Source organism: Vipera ursinii, assembly GCF_947247035.1.
Source record: "Vipera ursinii genome assembly, chromosome: Z".
Lineage (NCBI taxonomy): Eukaryota > Metazoa > Chordata > Lepidosauria > Squamata > Viperidae > Vipera > Vipera ursinii.
The window spans coordinates 26317838-26341287 of NC_139517.1; the positions used below are offsets into that span (position 1 = coordinate 26317838).

Genomic DNA, 23450 nt, shown 5'->3' on the forward strand with positions numbered 1-23450 from the left:
CCAAAAGAGTTCGGACCTTCGGGGAGTAAAGTGAACCTTTAGTTTTGCGAGGAGGTCGGCATAGGGCACGCTGGAGACTGGTTGTGGCTGGCACAGCCCGACAGCAACTCTGTAGACCAGTGTGCCGCAAATTGTCAAAAGTGCCGCCGCTTTTTTTCGGTCGTCAGTGATTCCGTTCACTAACAGGAATCCTTCGACCTGACCGATGTATTCTTCCCAATCTTCGGGGAAGTTAGGGTCGAATTCCTTCAGTGACCCGATTTGCGCCATTCGGAGAATTTTTTTCCTATTCTGCCGCGGCCGCTCGGTTGACTGTGACTCGCTCTGAATTTGCCGCCTTCACGACAATTCTTCCTAATCTCTGGTCTTCTGTCAATCCCACCCTCGTCGCCAGTTGTTTGGTTCGAATTGACGAGGACTCAGAGTGGTTAACACTGAACGAGTTTATTGAATACACAAAGTCAACTGTCAACTGTCAAATGTTGCAACCCTTTTATAGAGAAAGCGTTTGAACTGTAACCAATACAAGCAGTCTGTTTTCCCGCTCCTTGGTTGTGGCGTCCAATGATTGCACCTTATTTTCCCGCTTTAAACCTTGCAAAGCTGCACTGTGTTTGCAATCTCTTCCATGGCTTATTGCTAACTATTTACATACACAACATATGTATTTGTGTTAATATACAAGAATGTGTGTGGGTGACTGTATTAATGTGTGGTGTGCAAATATTGTGCTTTAAAATTTGATTCCATCAAGTCTCTAACTAAACTGAATTTTCATTTTTTAAAAATATAATAATTTTATTAAAGAGTATAAAAGCAAGTACAAAAGTAAAAGCTAATGCAAACTTTAAAAAAAGATAGAGGAATAAAAAGAGGGGAAATACAGAAAATAAAAAGGAGGAAAAAAGAAATAGAAAAGAAATTATGAATAGAGTAAAACAAAAGAAAAATATAAACAAGTAGCTTCTCCATTCCAAGAAATATAAACAATTTAGTAACTTATCACCTTTTCTTAAAATGCAATAAATAATCTCTTCTCTTCCTGTCCCATTTTTTATTTACAAACAAATCCATGAAGTATTGTCATAGTGTTAGCAAAGGTCCATTAGCTCTTACCAAAAATAACAAACTATTTTAATCTTCTTCAAATATACCAACTTTATATTCTTTCCTTTTACTTCTAACAATCTTAATCCCTGGTTTATTCAAATAATGCCATAGAATTTAATTTCTTTTTACTTTTAAAATCTTTCTTATGATATTCTTCAAAGTTTTAACATTTTGTTTGTAAATCTAATATATAAAACTCATCCAGGTTATTTTTAGATTATTTTTGTATGCCACTTTTAAATGTTAAGACATTGACCAGTTTCTTTTGTATGCCGGTATATCTTCTTTTTCCATATCATTTTTATAGCATATCATTTGTAAATTCAGTTTCAACTCAATCTTAATCTTATTAGATAGGACTTGTTCCACTTCCACAATGTCTTTTAGACTTTGGATTTTTTTCTCTGAGCTAGCTGAGTTCTAATGTCTTAAAAACTATGTGTAGTTTAATGAAGAGAAGAGTGAGGGGTGAAATGATAGCAGTGTTCCAATATCTCAGGGGCTGCCCCAAAGAAGAGGCAGTCAAGCTATTCTCCAAAACACCTGAACGCAGGACAAGAAGCAATGGATGGAAACTAGTCAAGGAGAGAAGCAACCTAGAACTAAGGAGAAACTTCCTGACGGTTAGAACAATTAACCAGTGGAACAACCTGCCTCCAGAATTGGTGAATGCTCCAACACTGGAAGTTTTTAAGAAGAGACTGGCCAGCCATTTGCCTGAAATGGTATAGGGTTTCCTGCCTGAGCAAGGGGTTGGACTAGATGACCCCCAAGGTCCCTTCCAACTTATTATTATTATTAAACGTATCTAGTACCCTTTAAAACCTAGAGCTGGAGATTAGGCTTTTGAAAAAATGTGTCATCATTATTCCAATTACTTTGAGGTAGAAAGGCTTTACACCTAGCTCCCAAAGAGCCATTAGTTTACTCCAGTTCTCCTCTCCATGTGACTTCTTATTTGCTTAAACAAATTCTACACATTGATCATATAATCAGCACTACACCATGTCAAGTGTGGCCTTCAGAGGATAAAGGTATAAAATTCATACTGTTATTTCCATTTAAATATTTTGATCTTTCCTGCTCCCAAGATAATTTATTTCCAAGTGTATTTATATCTAAAACTTTTCCACTGAGTCACTTTTTTAATAGTACAAAATTAACTAAAGATCACTCTTATATAAAAGTTATACAACAGTGATAAGTGCAGGGCAGCAAAGGTCATATTTTTTCAACAATGAGGAGATAAAAAGGCTCTCTAATTAAAGCTAGCAATGAAACAGTCACTCATCTGAAATGGTATTAAGTCTCCTGTTGGAGCAGGGAGTTGGACTAGAAGACCTACAAGGTCCTTCCAGTTCTATTCTGAATTGAAAATATGTGTGCCTGCTGATTTAAGCACTTATGGAGGGCACATTAACCTGGCCACCTGGCTATACACCAGCTGCCTGCTCACATGTGATTAGAAGATGCAGAACCATTTTGAGAGAGGCAAGAGAAACATACAAAAGAAGGAAAATTAAACTGCCTTCAGAAGTGTTATGTGAGCTTGTCACAGAGCATCTTCTCAAATGTCCAAGAGATAATAGATGTTCAAAAATACTAATGTCAAGTATTATATTCCAATGTTTTCAAAGTAAGATGGAATCATTTTAAAACCAATAATGGAATCTAGGAGTTTTTAATTTTGAAGAAAAAAAATAGAATTTAACTGTAGGACAAATAGAAAGTTATAATGTCAAAACTAGGGTTCGAAAGTTGCATTGTCTTTAGATTCCAGAAATCATAAGAATTTTAACTGGACCATCTATTTCCCAAAATACTTCCTATTTCTCTTGAAAGGCAGGAAAAAAGAAATTCACCTACTTTAAGCTTTTTCTCAGACCCTTTTTAGCAGAGAGAGAGAGATGCTGAACAAAAATATTTTTTTGCCATGGAAATCCTAGGAGTCTTAGAAAGAAGTTGAAGAGGGAGATTGTGACTATCTCCGTGAGCTCATAAAGGAAAGACAAGAGAAAGATCTACTGAATAAATAAAATACTTACCACAAACCTCATGTACAAAAGAAAGCCAGTCTCTTTCTGTGGCCTGCGAACAGAAGCTATTCTACCCACTGCAGCAGTCTCTTCTTCTATTCAGTTTTCTGAAGCAATCTTGAGAAACATAAATCCTTGATGCTCACTTCATTCCCCTTTTGGATTACTAAATTGTTCAATAAAAACAAACAGAGATATAAATGAAAGCATTAAAAATATTGTGCTGAAACAGAGCTGCCAGGTTCGTTAAAATTTGAAGCTGTAGCAATGAGGTTGTAGCAACTCTTTCAGTGCCAACTGTAGTACTATGCTAATGAAAAATATGCTACCAATATTTCTTTGGTTGTTGTCTGTGGAGGTTGTAAAATAAATGTTAGGAACAAAGGCCTATGGGCATGGAAGCGATCCACGTGGAAGGGAATAGCTGCAAGATTTGTCAACATTCCATTCCTGGAAGGAACAAAAAAACCCCTCTAGTTTCAAATTCTGGAAAGCTGAAGTAAGATAATTCAGCCAATCTTTTGATCCAGCTAGGCAAAAGTGCAATCTTCCCCCCACCACCCTCAATCAGTGGTGTAGCGTGGGGGGTGCAGGGGGGGCCTGCCGCACCGGGCACAACATCTGGGGGGGCGCGCTCGCACTGAGCTGCTCAGGGAGCCCCAAGGGCTGCACAGAGTTGGCTTGGCTCCGCTCTCGAGCTGCTCTTTCTTGCAAAGCGAAATGAGTCCGGCAGGTGAGATGGGCGGCCACATAAACTGAATAAAATAAATAGAAGCGGCCAACTCTCCGCCCAGGCTCAGGCCAACCGCAAGTGCCCCGCAGGTGCCCTGGCAGGTTTGGCCGAGCGAAGACGGACCCGCCGGCCGGCTGGCCTAGCTTCGTGCGCATGCGTGGCTTTATTTAGCGGGGCTCACGTGTGAGCTTGAATGCAGCAGCTCTTGCAGGTCAGAGCCCTGCCCAGCCGCCCTCGAGAGGGACCCGGAAGCATCCCGCATGCGCACGACTCTTCTTGGAAAGTCTACGCCGCTGCGGGGCGCGTCTTTTCAGCAGTGCCGTGACGTCACCACCCGCCCGCCCCTCTATTTCCGCTTCCGGTTGCCTTGCCCCGGGTGCTGACAACCCACGCTACGCCACTGCCCTCAATGCTGAGAAATGAGGAGAGGAGGAGGAAAAGTGTACAAGTATCATCCATTTGGTTATGAAGTACATAAAAAATACTGGTTTTTGATGCACAGCATGGGTTAATTTTGAGTTTTTGACAACCTGAACAAGACCTTGGACCTTAATATGAATGTATAACATATGGACTTCCAGATCTTTATTAACTTCAGGGTCAGGATCTCTCTCCTTATTGTCAATACTGTATTGGCTCTCACAGTTATATGTAAGCTCAGTTATAATCCTGGAGACAGTCCGAGCTGAAGAGCTGAATCCCACCCATATCCAAATTGCCAGGTAGAATCTCTTAACTTCCTATCGTGAGCTGACAACACAATTTTACCTTCTTAGATGAATTCAGAACAATTTTGTTTCTTGCTTTTAACACTAGTCATCCAGATCTAAAATCCAGATTTTATCCATTATGACTGCATTCTATTGTGTCCCTCTTGCCAATTCATTTTCTGGCTCTTCGGCTTTGAAATGGAGATGAGCACCGGCCCCTAGAGTCGGAAACGTCTAGCACACACATGCGGGGGAACCTTTACCTTTACCTTTATTATATCTTATGTAAATCTTATGTAATAATATCTGCCTTTTTAATCTAGAAAAAGAATTGGCAAGAGGGACAGAATAGAATACAGTCATAATGGATAAAATCATTAGAGAGTGAAACCTTAAGACGGTTTGGGTTAAAAGAATGTCAAAATCATCCAGTTAGTATCTCTAGTTAAAAGACTACTGTACTGGAGTTTTTCTAGATGGAAATTCTGAGGTTTTATATAAGGAATTTTATATTTCACATTAAGTATACATATATATTTATCTGAATTGTTGTTTATCTTTGCTCTTTCCTATCTGCATCTTAACATTTTAAATGGTATAAATAATGCTTTTCAGACTTGACAACTCCAATCTGTGTATAAAATTGTTTATACTTATTGTGATGAGGGACAAAGTCATTTCTTTACCTGTATTATATCCTTTTTTCTTTCCTTTCTTTTCTATTTTTCTTTCTCTTTTTTCTTTTCTGCATATTCTGTCTTTCTTTTTATTCTTTTAGTTTATTCTTTTTAATTATTGTAATTTAAATGAAATTGCTACTAAAAATAAATTCTAAGAAACTCACATTTGCATGCAGAGTGCAATCTTCCCATAATGTTGTTTATGGATAAGATCATTTTGTATGCATCTACTGTATGGAGTCAAAGAGCAGTAAGGTTTACAATTCAGTACTACAGGCAGAACATACTGGGCAGCAATCCCTAAGAATAAAAATTGGGAACTCCAAGGATAGATCATTAAAAGGAAGAGAACGTATCAGGTCCACAATCCATAGCTTTAAATATCTGGGAGTAGTATCCCATTCTAGGGGGATCCGGAAGGCCCCAAATGTGTCCTTCAGATAGCATTAAACTTCTTGAGGCTCTCAGGAGGTTAATCACAAAGTCTTTGTGGTGCAGTGGTTAGAATGCAGAATTGCAGGCAAACTCTGCTTACAGCCTGGAGTTCGACTCTGATGGGGCTCAATGTTGACTCAACCTTTCATCATTATGAAACTGGTAAAAAGAGGACCCAGATTGTTGAGGGCAATATGCTTACATTGTAAATAGAGAGTGCTAAGGGTTGGTATATACAGTAAGTCGAAGTGCCATTGATAACGTAAACATCAGCTTTAAAACTTCTTGAGGTCAAACCTTTCATTCTGAATTATACTTAGTATCTAAATAGGAACTTATGCAAAGATGAATATGATGGTGATTATACAAATCCAATTCCTGAAGTGTAGCCTTGCTATCCTTTGATGTGCATATATTGTATCACACAGACTAAAGATCAGAGTGCCTAAAATTGACATGGAGGTATGTAATTATTTACCAGCCAGATGATTACTCACTGTGTTGGAAATCAATGATTGAATATAAATTAATGCTACATGAGCTATCCATAGCATTTCTTATAACTACTAGGTATGAACCAGCTAAAAAGTTTTTTTTTTCTCTGAAGACTAAGTAATATGAAATATTAGAAGAAGAAGACAAGATTCTGTTAATCTCATTCTGATCATTCTACATCATTTAGAAGAACATGGGCTGCCAAATTTACCTGCAGTTAAGCACTTTTCCCAGACTAAGAAAATAATTTTATAGGAAAGGGAAAAATGTGAATTTGGGCAAACTAAAACAACACAGTTCTACTATATTGTTCTTTCTGTAAGGATTTCCATAATAGTTAGACTTTGTCCCTACTGTTACAATATCCATTCAGAATGGGTTATTTCTGTGTTATTTCCTTTCTTATAAGATAAAAACTCTCATTACTACATAGTGGCAAAAAGAAACAGAATAGAGCAAAAAACTCACAGTGTTGGGGCAGTTTCCCTATTATAAAGAAACATTTGCCATTTTTAGAGCAATAATAAAACCATCAGTTATACAACAATAAAATCATCTATTATGTACAAGATGAAAAAAAACATTAACCAGAATTTTCCTAATTCTTTCCAGCAATAGCAGAAGCATGCAATAAAATTGATTTCGTCCAGAAAAAAGTAAGCATTCCTTCATGCAACACGTATTTATTGAATTCATTGCCAGAAGGTGTGATAATGGTCATTAACAAGATTTCCAAGGGAATAAACTAAATGGATGCTCATTTTTCTACAGGTACTTTAATTAAGGTGGTTCTACAAAACCAGCAGTTTCAGAACCTGTGTGGCACTGAATATCATTGGGCAGACAGGAGTAGGATGGAGGGCTGAACTCTTTAAGCTCCAGTTATAAGCTCCTGAAAAACATCTGTATGTTCATCTGTATGAGACAGAGTGTCAAAAGAACACCTGAAAATTCTGCTCAAATATTTACTTTAGAAACTGGAGGGTCATGAGATATACTTTCCATAAATCATTCTCAAGGTGCCACTTTGTGATAATCAAAAATGGATATACTCAATGACTTACAAAACTCGCATCACTACCCAATTAGGATTTTTCTCTTTGCAAAAAAAAGTCCCACCCTGTAACCCTGTTGTTTTTTCTCTGTTAATGATATAAATAGGGCAGCAATTGCACATCAAAAGCCTTGGACTTCTGAAAGAGATCCCGAGGTAAGTTGCTTCCATTATAAACATAATCAGTAAGAGTTCAATATTTCATGCAGCTTAACTAATATGACCTGTGGATAGATGTTGTCTTTTAGAAGGGCAGATGTCCTTGTGACATCAGTACCTCTATTTTTGGTCAGTAGGCATGTAATTTATACTTTTAAATTTATAGTAGACCGACACAGTGATTTCTCTAAAAGCCATCTTTTAGGAGTAAAAATTGAACTACATTTTGTATATGATAATCTGAGCAGTCTGAAATGCTCAATCTTCCCATGTCCAAGAAGGCAAACTTCCACTCATCTTTTTCTGCTACAGATCAAAATGATTTTTTTTTTAAAGTTATGTTGGTCCTAGCAGCCACATCTACTTCACCTTCTCGGCTTCATCTCATTGTAGGCAACTCCTCCACTCTAATTGGCTGCAAGGCTTGTAATGGAAATACTCCCTTCCCTCCAAGCACTGCAGAAGCAAAAAAAAATGAACAAATATAAATGTGTCTCCTCCACACTGTACAATTCAATTCAATCAGTTATTTGATCTAATCATTCCGACTATGATTTTATATACAGTTAGTTACGAGTAAGTTGCATTGGTGACTTATTTAATGGGGAATTGTTGTCTTCAAGAATAGCTTATGCAATGTGCATTTGATATTTGAAAGCCTGGCACTTTTTTTCTTATTTCCTATTACTCAAATTGACCCATTTTTTCTAGCTCCATCCATACTTACCTATAGCTAAATATTTCAAGAATGCCTGTATAAAAGTTTATTCTTTGTTCTTTAATATATAAGACAAGTGTTTGAAATACAACAGCAACTAGCAAGGACAGAGGGGAAGGGAATTGGCAAAATGCCCGTTTATTGGCAATGTTTCCAAAATGTGATATGCTCTTCTGATTTATGTTTCAGATGCATCTACTGTTCTGCACTCTCTTCCTTTCCCTGATCATAGATGGGCCCCTGGCCAATGAAATCAACAGTAATCTTAAACTCCAGAAGAGATCAGTGAAGATAAGTCCCCCTCACTTGATCCCAGGTATATAAACCAAGCTTCATCCATGGAGAAATTCCTTTTGTCTACAATCTCCTTTATCTTGAGCCAGTGGTTGTAGAAATGGGCTCCTTGTTTGAAGAAGTGTATTGACTTGACTTCACTGAAATCCATTCTACACAGTCAACCAAATGAAATTGCACTGTGGACAGAAGCAAGGCACACTATGGTGCTCAGAGCTTACAATACTCCAATGTATTCTAAATATTGCAATGAATTTTTTAAAATTAACTTGTCCAAAATATCATATAAGATCAGCAAATCATCCTTTAATTGAATTGGATTCGGAAACGGAATTAGTTAAAGATTGTATGATAAAGTGGGCACAAAATATTCAGGAACCAATTTCGTTGGACACTTGGGAGATAATTTGGGTCAGAAATGTTAAATTTACTCAGGCTCAAACCTTAAGAGAAAATTTTTATAAAATGTTTTATAGATGGCATCTGGATCCCAAGAAGTTGTCTAACATGTATCCTAATTTACAGTCTAAATGTTGGAGATGTGGTAGTTTAGAAGCCACCTATTTTCATATGTGGTGGACTTGTAGAAATATAAAAGCTTTTTGGATTAAAATTTGGTGGAACATTCAAAAGATTTTTAAGAGAAAGATAAAGTTTTCTCCGCAATTGTTTTTATTGGGTATTGTTGTAGATTGTGATGTTAAAGAAACTAATTTGATGTTGAATATGATAACAGCAGCATGGTTACTGGTGGGACAATATTGGAAGAAGGATAGTTTGCCTACTATAGAAGAATGGGTGTTTAAAGTTTCGAATCTTGCAGAAATGTCTAAGATTTCTGCTTACTTGAAAGATCATTCACAGGAAAGATATATTTCAGTTTGGAGGAGATGGATAGATTATATTCAGAATAAATATGGGACTAAAAAGTTCCATTTAGCTTATGAGTAGATTTTAGAGGGATATTGTTATTGGTACTTTGTATGTAGTTATGTTAAAGGGGAGTTAAAGCACATTATGAATTTGGTTAATTGTATATTATGCATAATTTTTATTTAGAATATGATTATTATAACTATAATCCTGTATTGAGCTCTGGGAAGTGGGGGGGAAGTGAGCGGGTTTGGGGTGGGGGGGATTTGGGGATATATTGTAAAATCTTGTTTTTTTAAAACTCTTTAATAAAAAAAAAGATCAGCAAATCATCAGATTCTGGGTTAGCATCATGCTTGCTGAGGAATTCTGGTAGTTGAAATCCAAACATGTTGGATTTCCATACATCAATACAAGGAATAAATAGAATGTTTGAATAAGGCAGGTCTCATAGCATTTCCTATAAAGAATCTCAAATGCTGAAATCTTCAAGACTGACTGGTAAACCATTGTATCATGGAAGTCTGTATTAAGAGAGAAAGAGAAAGTACAAGGTTACGTGAAGATTAAGTGAAGACCCTGACTGCCATCTCCTCGTCTAGTGTGTGGATTATATATTTTATGAACTGGAGTCCAAATATGGGGCAGCCAGACAACAAATACAACCCAAAATAGAATACAAGCAATAGGTTTCCCAAATGTATGTATATATAAGGATTATACATAAATTCTAGTCCAGAGTATAACTTTTTTCCATTAAAATTAACAGAAACCTTTTTAAAAAATCTTCGAAATTGCAGTAGATCAGTGTTTTCAAAATCTTTGATTCGAAGAATCTTTTCCTCTTACAAAAATGATGGAGGACCCAGAAAGACTTTAAATATCAATTTTAAATGTTTTTCATGAAAAAACCTACATGTTTTAACAAATAAAAATGATGAGGAGAGTAGCATTGTTTAATATTTTTGCAAATAATTCTTGAACCCTTGAGAAAATCTTGGACATAGTAATTTACGAATGGATTTATACCTATATATAAATACGTGATTTAGTAGATGGATTGGAACTATGTTAGAATCCTACAGTAATAGACCCAAAGGTACTATCTTTCAAAAAGCAACTGGACTTTCTTGTCTTGTGAAAGAAAGACAATCTTTGGGACAACCATGGCCTTGGCAACTGAGAATCTCCATATACATACAGTAATAGACGATACTCACATGGCTGAGAAAGATCTACAGAAAATACGCTTATATTTCTTCATAACTTTGACATATTTTCTCTTTTCAGATGAAACCAACAGTGCTCAAGACCAGAATGATGACACCCAACATTCTAGTAGAAACGTTAGTGTTTTCTACGAAACTACTATGAGTTGGACTTTGTTCCCAGGCTATGTCCCCACCGGAGCTGTGTCTCACTGGAATAGCTATGCTGGCAGATGGGAATATCCTTGCATTGAACTGTGGTGTGCTGCTGGCTACTACAGTCCCAGCCAGGGTCCTTATTGCTATTACCCATATGGAAACAAGGAATATTCCACTTCTGAGTTCTGGATTTTGGTGAATGGACATGACTTTGAATCCCTAAGCTGGAAGGGAGGTTCATGGGGTAAAGTCCCACCCAATTCCATCAACACCTGTGCAGGTATAAATTTATATGTTGGTAAAAATAAGTATGGATTAGGAAAGGTAGATAGTAAAAATCAAGCTTTCTTCCTTGGTTGGAATGGTAAAGAGTACTGGTATAAACACTATGATGTCCTGACCATTAATAAAGACTATCGCTCGCAGAGCATCTCCAGTGTCAGGTACTTTCTGGACCAGGGATCATACACTGAAGCAGGCATATCTATAGTCTCTAGCAAAGTTAGCAACTATGATTGTAGGACAGTGAAGAAGTCAACCACCTTATCAGGAACCGTGTCCTCTGAACATACCTGGGATGTGGGCCTTTCCTTCTCTCAGGGCATAGGCTTTACAATGACAGCAGGCATACCTGAAGTCTTTGGAATATCATGGGGCATTTCATCAGAGAAAACATTCAACTGGACGAAAGGTTACACGCAGAGTGAATCAATCACTTACTCTGATACAGTTGAAGTTGAAGTCCCACCCAACCATAACTGTGAACTGGAAATGGGTGGCATGAAAATGAGGGCAAGTATTCCCTTCAATGCCACTGCCACTCGTTACTATCATAGTGGAGCAACCCGAATTGCTCCCATCCAAGGTACCAGTCACAATGCAGTCGTGGCTCAAGTACGAACAGTAATCAAGAGGTGTGAACCTATCCCAGATGCACTTCCATGTAGTACACAAATCCCAGAAGTGATCTTCTAGCCAGGTTAATGACTGTGTTCTCACAAATGCTCAGCCTAGTTCCTGAAATAATCTAATTCATGGATTTTCTCACTACATTGAATTTATCAAAAGACTGGGCTTGTTCAACGTATTAGCCATTAAAAAAACTTAACTAAAATTAGGAGTAGCATTTTATATGAATGCAGCCACTAAGACTTTATGACTATGGCTGACCTAAATAAGCTATACGGGAGAAAGGTAATACTGGAATTAATAATACCTAGTTCTTATGACCATCAAAGTTCCACTATAAAATGTATCTGTCCTCTTTTTGTGATCAGTTTGCGTTTTCTAGTCTTTATCTTCTCCTCCTCTTTCAATGGTTGAACTCTCTTTCATTTCTAGTGAAATGTTGCTATTGTACAAAAGTAACATTGAAAATATACAAAATGGATTAAAGATGTGAAGTATGGCTTCTTAATGGCTTCTTTCAACTCTACAGGTGATTTACACAAAAATGGTAGACTGAGCTATACAGCAGTCGTTTAGTTTGTGACTCGGTTTTAGGGGATCCTATTCAATGCCTCAGCATGTTGTATAAATCAGGACATCAACTTAAGCCACAATTATGGTTTATAGTGTTTGAGTATAACTTTGGCCTGAAGTCTTTGTTGAGGTGGTGGTGGTTGGGTAGAAAGGGAATGCTCTCTATGCCATAAATGAGCAAAGTTTAAGTCTAATACATAAATACATTTATTTGGTAGATTTATATGGCTACACATTTCAGGTATAAGAAAGCAATAGCCCCACAGCGAGATAGGCAGCAAATAAATTTAACAAATAAATAAATATAACTCTAAGTAGCTAATAATACTAAAAAAATGAAACTTCAGCTGGGAAATTTCAAATCACATTCACCTTCAACATAGACTTGAGAAAGGCTTCATTACAGCATTTGGTTAGCTTGAGTTTGAAACAATTGTGGAATTCTCGTCACAAATTATATAATTGCTACTGCAACTGTAATTAATTCCCCTTAGTATTAATACTTAACATACTTGTATTCTTTGTTCTTTGAACATATTTGTATCCCCACAACTCCATTCCTAATATTTTTTTAAGAAGGCTATAATTCCCACACACCTCCATGTCACTAAAAGTTAAACTTAAAGCTTTTCTGAATACTTGACTAAATATTTTTTAGGATCACTTACAATATTACATTTTTGTTCCCTGACCACCAGAGGTCAGCACATACCCTTATTTAAAAATTCACAATCTTTGAAAGCTGAATTTCAGTCTCTGGCCAGGAAGCAAAAGGGAAATGAAAACATGGTGCTTTTATGTAACACATGCATTGCTGGACAATGGCAGCTGTGCAGTGATGTTGATCACATAGATTCACACTGCCCTGCACTACTTGTCTTTTTTCTATTTCTTGAAATAGAACACTGTCCAAAAGTAAGCTAACATTCTTCCAAAGAATGGATAATGTCAGATTGAACACATTCCAAAGATATGTTTCCTGAAGTTATTTTTTCCTCTTTGTTGTTGTTGTTCATGCTATTTGGACGCTGCTTAATATTTATATTTTCTCTTCAGTCTTAAGACAAAGTTGTGCACAACTTTGCATTATATTGAATATTTACATTAGCAATCTTTGAGGCACCCACCCCTTTAACTCTACATGGGCCTCTGGAATCATAGCTTTGTGCACATGTACCTGGGAGTTACTAAATTCAGTCAGTCTTAATACTCAGTAGGCACACAGAAGATTGTGCACAGCTGCCAGATCGCCCATGTAATTTGTTCGTTAAGGGGTTCATTAACCAATTTTAAAAATCCTTACCTACCCAAAGACATCATGGCTAAGCTATGAACACAAAGCTGCTTATCTCTGCTGGGAGGCACCCTTCCCTGCTATAGACCCAGTGAAGGCTCTGGCCACAGGCCACCTGTGCTTCAAGGCCAGGGAAAGAAGGCAGGGCTGAAGATCACTGGGTGGCCTTGGGTTCATCGTCTCCCAGCCCCACCTCTCACAAAGGTTGCTGCAGAAGGGAGAGGAGAGGAGAGGAAAAGAAAGTGCTCGGCCTGCCAACGTGAGCTCCTGAAGAAAAACGGGCTATACAACTAATAAAACACAGAACAAACCTAAGCACTTTTTTTTCCTCATTGAACAGATAAAATTCCAAATAACTATAATAACAGTCCTTCTGGACTGTGCTAGTCACACCCACTATACCAGGGGTAGGCAACCTCGGCTCTTTTATTTATTTTATTTTTATTTTAATTCCATTTATATCCCGCCCTTCTCCAAAGACTCAGGGCGGCTTACAAGCTTAGCAGTAGCCTTCATTCTATGTATATGCCTGCTTATTAGGGCTTTCACACACACCCCAAGCGGCATTATTACAAAGTCAGCTTATTGCCCCCAACAATCTGGGTCCTCATTTTACCTACCTCGGAAGGATGGAAGGCTGAGTCAACCTTGAGCCTGGTGGGATGCGAACCTGCACTAATTGCAGGCAGCTGGTGTTACTTAAGGAGGCATTAGCCCACTGCTCCACCAAGGCAGGCGACTCAGGAATTCTGGGAGTTGAAGTCCATGAGTCATAAAAGAGCCGAGGTTGCCTATCCCTGCACTATACCAAGTACAGGTACTCCTCGACTCGCAACAGTTTGTTTAGTGACTGTTCACAAGTTACAACGGCACTGAAAAATGTGACTTGTGACAATTTTTCATAGTTATGACCTTTGCAGCATCCCTATGATCATGTGATCAAAATTCAGATGCTTGGCGACTGACTTTGTGTCCCAAAGTCATGTGATCCCCTTTTGCAACCTTCTGACAAGCAAAGTCAATGGAAAAGCCAAATTCACTTAACCCGGTTACTAACTTATCAACTGCAGTGATTCACTTCACATCTGTGGCAAGAAAGGTTGTAAAATGGGGCAAAACTCATTCAACAAATGTCTCATTTAACAAAATAAATTTTGGGTTTGGCTGTGGTCATAAATCGAGGACTACCTAGTACTATTTCTTATCCACAGTAGGAAAGTCTGGTACAGACATAACAGTGCATCAAAGCCATGTACCAAAACTCCCGACTTTATATCAACATGGGATTCTCTTTCACATTCTCTTCTTTCTTTTTCATCATCTTAGCAACATTCACACAGAAGCAACCAAACTTTCAAGATTCAATCTGAAGCAGGTTAAAAGTTTATGGAAATTCCCACTCACCGAGGCAGTTCCTTGCTTTCGGTACTATGTATTAAAAAGGCAGATTCTCAAACCTTTGTGCAGAGTGGCACTATTCACTCTGGAGTAATTCCAGCCTGCCAATCATTGTGTACAGATGGCATCACAGCAGAGTAGGATGGCACCTCTCTTTCTTTTTAGGTAAATGTATTATTCCAGCCTTTCTCAAATTCTCTATCTATACTTCACCAGATGAATTAAGAAACAACATGGGCCATGGGCATTGTGTTGTTTTGCACACTACCCCACACATATTTCCTGGTCCACATATCATAACTGAAGCTTAGTCATTAACTGAACCCAACCCATCGGCTAACATAAGTTTTCTTCGGAATGTTGGCTGGAGAGCCTGACATTCCTTCATACTGCTTCAGCCCTAGTGATTATTCTGAACTTGTAGAAAAAAACAAAAACTCCAAGCAGGCATCTGCTGATCACCTTCTTCCCATGCAAGCTCTTTTTCCTGCTTGCAGGGACTGGTCTCCTTGGATCTCACCTGAGGCCATTTCCAAACCAGAGAATACCATCCATGCCCCCCCCCCCTCTTTCCACTTAGCAGATCCAACCTCACGTGGGAGAGATGGTGCCTCTCCCAACTAAGCTCTGCAAATTAAACCAGGCAGTGCAGGCTGTTGAGGCATATCTCCCATACCCAAGATCCACCCACCCAGCCTATCTGTCTACCCCTCCCGCATGACTGGTGGGCAGGGCTGCCTCCAGCCAGAATGCTCCTCGCTCCCCTTGATCAGGGCAGATTCAAGCACACAGATCAGGAGCTGCAGCATGTCACAGAGTCCCAGCCAGCCAGAAGTCCCTGCAAAAGGACAAGATACTCCGGATGCTTCCCCAGAAGAACCCCCCTGTGCTGAACTGAAAGCCAATTTTGAAAAATGGTGAGTGGGGCATGGAAGATATCAACAGTGAGATATGTGTAGATTTTTTTTTTTTTAGAAAAAAATTATTCTTGGACCTGGGGAGGTGCTGGTGAAGGAAAACGAGGTGATTTGAAAAAAGAGACAGGAGCTACAAGAAAAGTGGTTGGTGGGAAACTGAAGCCAATTATGGGATGCCCTGATTTCTGCTCCCCACCCCTTGTTTTGGCCACTTTTGACCGCCATATTTCTGAGCTGTTCCGCAGTGTTATTCAAGGGTAAACATGACAGGCAGTCATATAGCAGCACTTGGGAGACGGCTTGGATGCCCAGAGGTGAGGTGAGGAGGGGGGAACATGAACGAATCCAAGCAATTTTTTGAATATAAGGCAGAGATTAGTCTGGGTGCCCAACAGCAACATCGGACAAAACTAGCAGGAGTCCCAGGGCTGGTTTGTGATAATTGATATTTGGTACCTTCAGAAAATGTCCTATGAAAGTCGCCATTATTTTAAGCCAAACTACCAAATAAGTAAACTAGGCCACTGACTATTGGCACTCATTGATCATGACAAACAGGCTTTGCCTCCCAGACAGCCTGTGGACTTTGACCCCAAGTCAGAACTGATATACACCAACTCTTTTCCTGTGTTTTTTTCCCCTTCTGGAACCCTGTAATTAGTGACACTAAACTTTGTCAAAAGGCTCCCCCCTTTTTCAAGCAGTTTTAACATTGCTCTCTCTTAATACGTGCCTCTTTTAATATCCATTCTCCTGATCTTCCTTTAAGAATTAACCTGAAAAAGCACTTTTAGGTTCTTTGCTCAGACACAATCACATTGCAAAACTGCATCTCTTTAGAGAAAGTACTAGAATCAAGCCACTAACTTGGGAATTAATTTGGGAATTATTGGAGAAGAAAATGCAAGGCCTTCGCTTACCTTTGCTAGCAAGATACATCCACTGATAAACCCACTGTTTAGCTTTCAAAGGAAAAGTTGATGCAAGAACAGCTACTAAACAGTCTGGAAATGCCAGCAACTGAAGTGAGTAAATGTTAGACTGATAAACATTCTGAATGGCAGATAACTGGAGGCTCCACCTAAGAACAGAATACAATAATTTTTTTTAAAAAATAATCATAATTATCAATAGTAGTTGAACCTTTCATTTTCGTGGAAACTTTCTTTAAATTGTAGAACTGGTAAAATAAGTATTTTTGCCAGCAACCTATCTTTAATCTGAATTCACTGAGTTAATGGAAGTGTTAAATAAATATACTGCTTTGTGTTATGTAATGGAGAGCACAGGATATAAATAATAAATTACCAAACTGATCTCAGTATATTCTCTTCTGAATCAGTTTAATGTTCACATCTACTATATATGGTCACTTTTTTATTAGATGGATGGTGGCGGTGTAAGTTTGAAAAATAAATAAATAAATGTGTGACAAGTCCTCTTTTATAAATATACAATTATTTACAACACTATCATTATATATAATAATTTATTAACAGGATTGCATGGGTGTCAAACCCACGATGTCATGTGACGTGTTGCGATGCATTGCAACTTTTTTCCCATTGCCAGCAATGGGGTGGGTGCAGTTTTGGCGTGACCCATCTGGCCTGCGGGCTGGCAGTTTGACACCCCTGGATCCAATAAGATCTCACATCAGGAAGCTTATAGTCAAGACAAGAGAAGCCATAAAAATAAAAGGAGGAAATCTGACCTGCACAGACTGATTCAGACTCCATTCAACTAGCTGCATTTCGGGCAAAAACCAAACAAAACCACAGATGAAAGAAATAAGCAAATGCCATCACATGCAGGGCTTTTTTTGTCATAGAACGCTCAGAACGGAGTTCCAGCACCTTTTTTGGATGGAACCTTGTAGGATAGGCAAGGCGGGTTGTACGACATGTGTGAGTTCCGGCACCTTTTTCTTTTACAAAAAAAGCACTGATCACATGCAATATGCAAGGTTTGCCCTTATGCTCAAGATAAGCCAGGGTGCATTAAGGACTCTTTCCTTCTTGTTTGCTAAGTGGCCTGGATAAATTTGTATGGCACATTTCATTCTTAGCACAACATCCTGCTCTATTTTATAACTTCAGGAACAATCTCTCCTCTTCATAAATTCCCACTTTCACTGAGCCCCACTTTTCCTTTTGGTGACATCACAATGATTTCATAATCTCCTGTTTATTTCCATCTACCAAACTAATCCCAGCACTCCTAGGAAGAGGATTTTGTGCTGGATCTGCCAGACGTAAGGTCTTTATCATTTCCTTTTTATTTTTCCCTATGATAGGCATAAAAATAGAAAGATCCTAATCTGGGAAAGCCAGAAATGCAGTGAAAAATAATAGGGACAATGCAAAGGCTCATAGAAGTACAATTGAAACAAAAATTATAAATAAGCAGACTTAGAAAAATAAAATCATATTTTGGATTTCAACTTGTACATCCTTATATATACTCAAACCACTCTTATAACTGAAGCCTGCAATGTGTCATTCGAGTTTCTTTCTCCCCCAAAGAAAAAATGCAAGCCATTGTTCTGATGATGATACAAATAAACACTGTTATTCAGCAACTATTATTTATTTAGTGTATTTCCAAGCCACCCTAATCAACTCTGGTGAATATACAACATAGCTAGTACACATAGCTAAAACCATAATATAAAGTTCAAACTGATAAAAATAAAAAAATATTTAAGAGATACCAGTTCAAATGACTGTTGTATTATAATAGTTTTAATTTGTCTCCTAAATACAGGGAAAGGGGGAAATATTCTCACTTCTGGGGGTAAAGTAGTGCAAAAAAATGGGGGCCACCCCCGAAAAAGCCTATCATCTGATTGTTACCCCTTGGAGCTGGTAGACAAGAGTGCTTTGGACTGCTCTCTATGGATTTGGATCAGCAAAGCAGCAAAAACTGTTGCCTCATATAATTCTGTGCAGTGCCATGAAGGGCTTTAGAAGTGATGATTTGCACATTGTTGGATTATTTGACCAGGGATAAAATGAGAGATGTTATTATTATGGGTGGCTTTTTTGGGATTTGTTGATATTGTAATTAGAAAATATGGCATACTAAATTAGTTTTTCCCCTTAGTTATTTTATGATCTAAACTTGATAATATATGTCTTTTTATTCAAAGTAAAGAAGTTTAAATGAACATTTTCTATAAAGGAGAAGTTATTTCTCCTTGTTATATTTTAGCCTATTGTTTCTATTAAGGTAATGGGATTCATTTATATTTGTGAATTGTGGATTTGTTTATAGTTTACAGTTAAGATGTAGAACAGAATATGTTGCACTTAGAGTGGCTATTTTTAAGGGAACTGCTAGCATTTGAGTACTGGGGGTTTTTCACATGTAAAGAGGAATGGTCTCTTTATGTTACATTAAACTGGGTTTTTTATTTTGCTTACATTAAGATATTGGGACTATTTTATCCTTCTTAAATGGGATTGAGATGTGGAATGCTATCTTTATATTAATTAAGCTTAATATTTTAGAGTTTATTTTATTAAATTTCTATACCGCCCTTCTCCCAAAGGACTTCTGTCTTGCTGCTAAGCAGATTGGAAATGAGGTTACTTAATTTATTTACCTAAGATGGGTTTTGGGATGAAATGTCAAGTAAGATGACATGAAGAGATATGGAATTGTTTACACTTGTCATAATCAGGGTAGGAAGCTGCCTTGGGGAGGGGGTTGCTTTCTTGTACCCTTTTTCATTTCTTTTAGCATCTACTTTTTATTGCTTTTTTAAAAAAAACTGTTAATAATACTATGTAAAAAAAAGTGATGACTAGCACTCTGAGCTGGACCCGAAAACCAGCCAGAAGCCAGTTCAGCAATTTCAAGATAGGTACAATTATGCTCCAATGCAACCATCCCATCAAGAATTGGGCCATCACATTTTGAAACACCTTTAATGGAATCACTACTCTGTCTCCTTCACTCTAACAATCACTCCTCATCTTACAATATCAGACCTAAGATAACACCAATCACAGGACCTCCTTGGGAGGCCTCCCCCACTGCTATTGAAGCTCCAGAGAATGGAAGAAATGAAGAAGGACTTCCCTGGCTGTTGCAGCATTTCCTGATCCACCTTCTTGTTTAAGGCATCATGTTACCACAGCCAACACCTGACACACACTAATCAGTACCTCGTGTGTTACTCCGATTGAGACCTTGGGGAAAAATTGAGCTAACAACATCTTCATCTTCATTTCTTCTTGAGATGAGTCATAAAGAACTTTATCCTGGATTCACTATTTTATCTGAACTTCACCCAAGGTTTACTTTGAAGTCAACTCACTTTTCTTGCCTCCAGCCAGAGTTTAATGATCATAGCAGCTGCAAAATAGATCTTTGGCAGCCATCCTCTTTTTCTTTGTTCTTTTCCCCCTGCTCTTTTTATGGAACATGGATTTCGATTTTTAAGGTATAAATATGAAAAACATTAAAAAGGCTGAGCAGCTATCCAAAACATCCACTCCCTATGAGATTGGATGATTGGATAAGTCACTTATTCATGGTTCACATCATGTATGTTGGTGAGCATGTAGTGCAAGCTTATTCTACATATCAGCCCCACTAGGTTGGACAGATCAGGAAATGAACTCCACATGAAAACTACTGAGATTGGCTATATATACAAGAACCTTGCAAATTTGATTGTGCTGTAGTAATTGCTCCTTATTATAGTCCACTAAAATCAGGGAGGATTCTGCATGAGCCATTTCCAAATATTATCTCTAGACTTCATCATCATCATTATATAAACTTGTATGCTGTCCAGCTCTCATCAATTCTGGGTATTAAAAATGTTTCAGCCTTTTTTTACTTAGGTAATGGTTTCTGTAAATTCATCCTTCCAACTCGTCCTTCCAATTCTCTACCATCTTCCTTACCTCCAACTCTCTAAATTCACACCCTTCAGAGATGCTCAGAGAGAAACATTCTAACCAGCATCTCAACTCATCTGGAGAACATCAAGTTTATGGACAAGCTTAAAGAATTTAAGATGTTCAGTTGTGAAAAAAGAAGATCGAGGGGAGACCTGATATTAGCAGGCAAGTACATAAAAACATACTGCCTGGAGAATTCTGGGAGTTGAAATCTACACATTTTAAAAGTTGCCAAAGTCAAGAAACACTTAATTAGATGATATTTGTAGTCTATGATGGCTCAGTTCTATAATGGTTGTGTATTTTTGTTCATTAATATTTACAATTTACATTACATTTATAGCTGTTCCAACAGATCAATTCTTGGACAAGAAAGACTGAGATGTAAATCCCTGTAAATGAATCAAATCAATGAATTAAGTATTGTCTTGCTTGTGCAACATTTCTCAGCAAGTTACTTGATTGTTCTCATTTGCATCACAGGAATAATGCAGATCAACAGGAACACTCTGAGACCTACCATCTGCTAGGTCTGAAAGAAACAGAGAAGGAAACATTATTTTTTGCTAATGAAGCTACAGGCAGTTTAAATCAGCAGCGGACAATCAATTACATAACTGAGAGAGCTAAGGACACTAGGCTAATGAAAGGTCACAACAACAAGAAATATGAGTTGCAGGGCACAAAATTAGCCTAGTAGTGGAATATGTTGCTTAAAGAAGTGGTGGACTCTGCTATATCTGAACCTGCTCCTAGGACCTTTTTAAGATCCTCAGAAGGAGAGTAGACTCAACATTCATTTGATTCACAAAAATTCAACAGACACGTTCTTCTCATTGCTTCCTATGTCTGGATATTTTTTTCTGGATGATGATGGTGGTGGTGGTGGTGGTGGTAGTAGTAGTGATAATACAAGATAACCAGAACATATAGGAAAATCCAAAATATTGATATATCTCCAATAGAAAAGAATACATGTAGCTCAGGACTGAACTGTGGAATCCTTGGTGCTCTCTGAGCTTGGTATGCTTGCAGATGTGTCATTACCCAACTAGGTAACATCATCAAAGGAACGAATGTAGGGTTTGCTCCCTGTTTATAACATATATAGTAAATTGCCCTCCCAATTTGTAAACAAGGAGCAAACCCCACTCTTATTCACACTGATGATGTTACCTAGTTGGGTAATGAAACAACAAAGCTCAAATAGCACCAAGGATTCCACACTGATATGTTCGGTATATTTTAAATGGTTTGCTATACTATTGTGAATAAAAGGTAAGAATCTATTAGATTTTTTTTTTAAAAAATGGTGAATCATACTATGAGTGAAGTTATGTCAGGTCAGGTCTGGAGTGATCGATCACTCCTTCTCCTTCCCCAGAAGTTGTGGATTTCCCAAAAGACAATCTCTTAGGATGATTTAGATATAGGATAGGTAATTTCTGGCCCTGCAGATGTTGAACTATCACTGCCAGCCTTCACCGCTGATGACAGGTCAATCAATCATTTGAAACTTTGGAGTTTCAGTTTAGCAATTTCTGCAGGACCATAGGCTTTTGCACTACATATCATCTTGGTAATACAGTACCATACTCTGAAAAACATTAATTTTTGAAAAAAATCTGGAAATCATAGAATCTAGAAATCTCTGGACACATAAAATGCATAGTCTGTGTCCAACAAGAAATGAGACTTGGCAAACAATGCTCAGGTTTCTAAACCATTTTACTTATTCTAATATATGCTTATTGATCTGCCGGCCACATTTCATTACATGCTTGAAGAAGCCTGTATATTTGGTCTTCAAATTATGTATTAACTGGCTTTTTTCTTTAGAAAAAAAGGAAATAATACCTATAGGGTTCTTTCAGCTCTATAGCTGAGAATGAAAGAATATTTGCACCATCTGCATATAGCAAGAAAAAGCATCACTGGGCAGTAGAAGCTAGGATCAGAAACTTCTTGTTTCATAGGTTGATATGGACATTAAATGAAAGAGGCCTAATATACAATCATGGTTTACCTCTTAGTTTGAAAAAACTGGACATGTTAAATTCCAAGGAATACAATAAACCGTCATGGTTTTTGAATGGCTTCTCAACAGGGTTTAAGTGTTTTCCCTCTCAAATTGTAGGAAACCCCACAGTGCATCTGTGGACAAGATCCTTGTTTTGCAAAGATTAGCCAAGGGTGCAAAGTAATCTGGGCAGCAGCATAAAGGAAAGAGAAACAGGGTGCAATTTGCAACATCTTCCTGTAGGAAATACAGCGGTTAACATAGATGTTTGAATATGACTTCAGCTTGTTTGCAGCACATTTCTGATAGGTCAGCTTGTCACAAAGCTTCCAAGGAAGTGATAGGAAGTGACAGGAAGCCAGACGCTCCTCCTTCTACATGGCCCTTGCCCAGCCAGTCTAACCCATTGCCAGCAGCGTATTCCTGACCCACATTTGGGCTCTCCTGCTGTGTTGCCCTGGTAACTGGCCCAATTTAAAGCAACAAGCATGCGCCGAAAGCTTGTGAGAACCCACTGTGGACTGTTTTACGGTTGAATTGATGAAGCTTCCAGTCCGACTAATTTGATATGTTAGCATGGTTGCTGTACATTGCACAGAGCATCTGCTTTTAGAAATGGGAATTCCCATTCATTAGGTTTTTCAGAATGAAGGGGAGAAGTATGAGGTGAATATCCCTTTGAATCTTTCAGTCCAAATCTTTTCTTTTCCTTCTTTTTTCCTTCTTCATGCATTTTGGCGTTTGCCAGCTCAGGCTTTT

At 38.0% G+C, this 23450-nt stretch overlaps 2 protein-coding genes across 2 annotated transcripts in view; one reads left to right on the forward strand and one right to left on the reverse strand.

Moving 5' to 3' along the window:
• The window catches only part of LOC310650330 (natterin-3-like), a 42322-nt gene that overhangs the window by 15629 nt on the left and 3243 nt on the right, over nt 1–23450 (reverse strand). The window contains exons 3-6 of the mRNA XM_083379232.1: nt 21130–21203; nt 16676–16836; nt 7782–7868; nt 3156–3312 (exon numbers count right to left, since the gene is read on the reverse strand). Of these exons, the coding sequence (XP_083235358.1) occupies nt 3156–3167 (12 nt within the window). The 5' untranslated portion in view covers nt 3168–3312; nt 7782–7868; nt 16676–16836; nt 21130–21203. The remainder of the gene's footprint in view (nt 1–3155; nt 3313–7781; nt 7869–16675; nt 16837–21129; nt 21204–23450) is intronic.
• On the forward strand, nt 6161–11837 carry LOC310649256 (natterin-3-like; the record flags this gene model as incomplete). Its single annotated transcript, XM_083377560.1, has 3 exons — nt 6161–6166; nt 8320–8446; nt 10588–11837. The coding sequence occupies 3 exons, from the start codon at nt 6161–6163 to the stop codon at nt 11637–11639; spliced, it is 1185 nt and encodes a 394-aa protein (XP_083233686.1). The 3' UTR covers nt 11640–11837.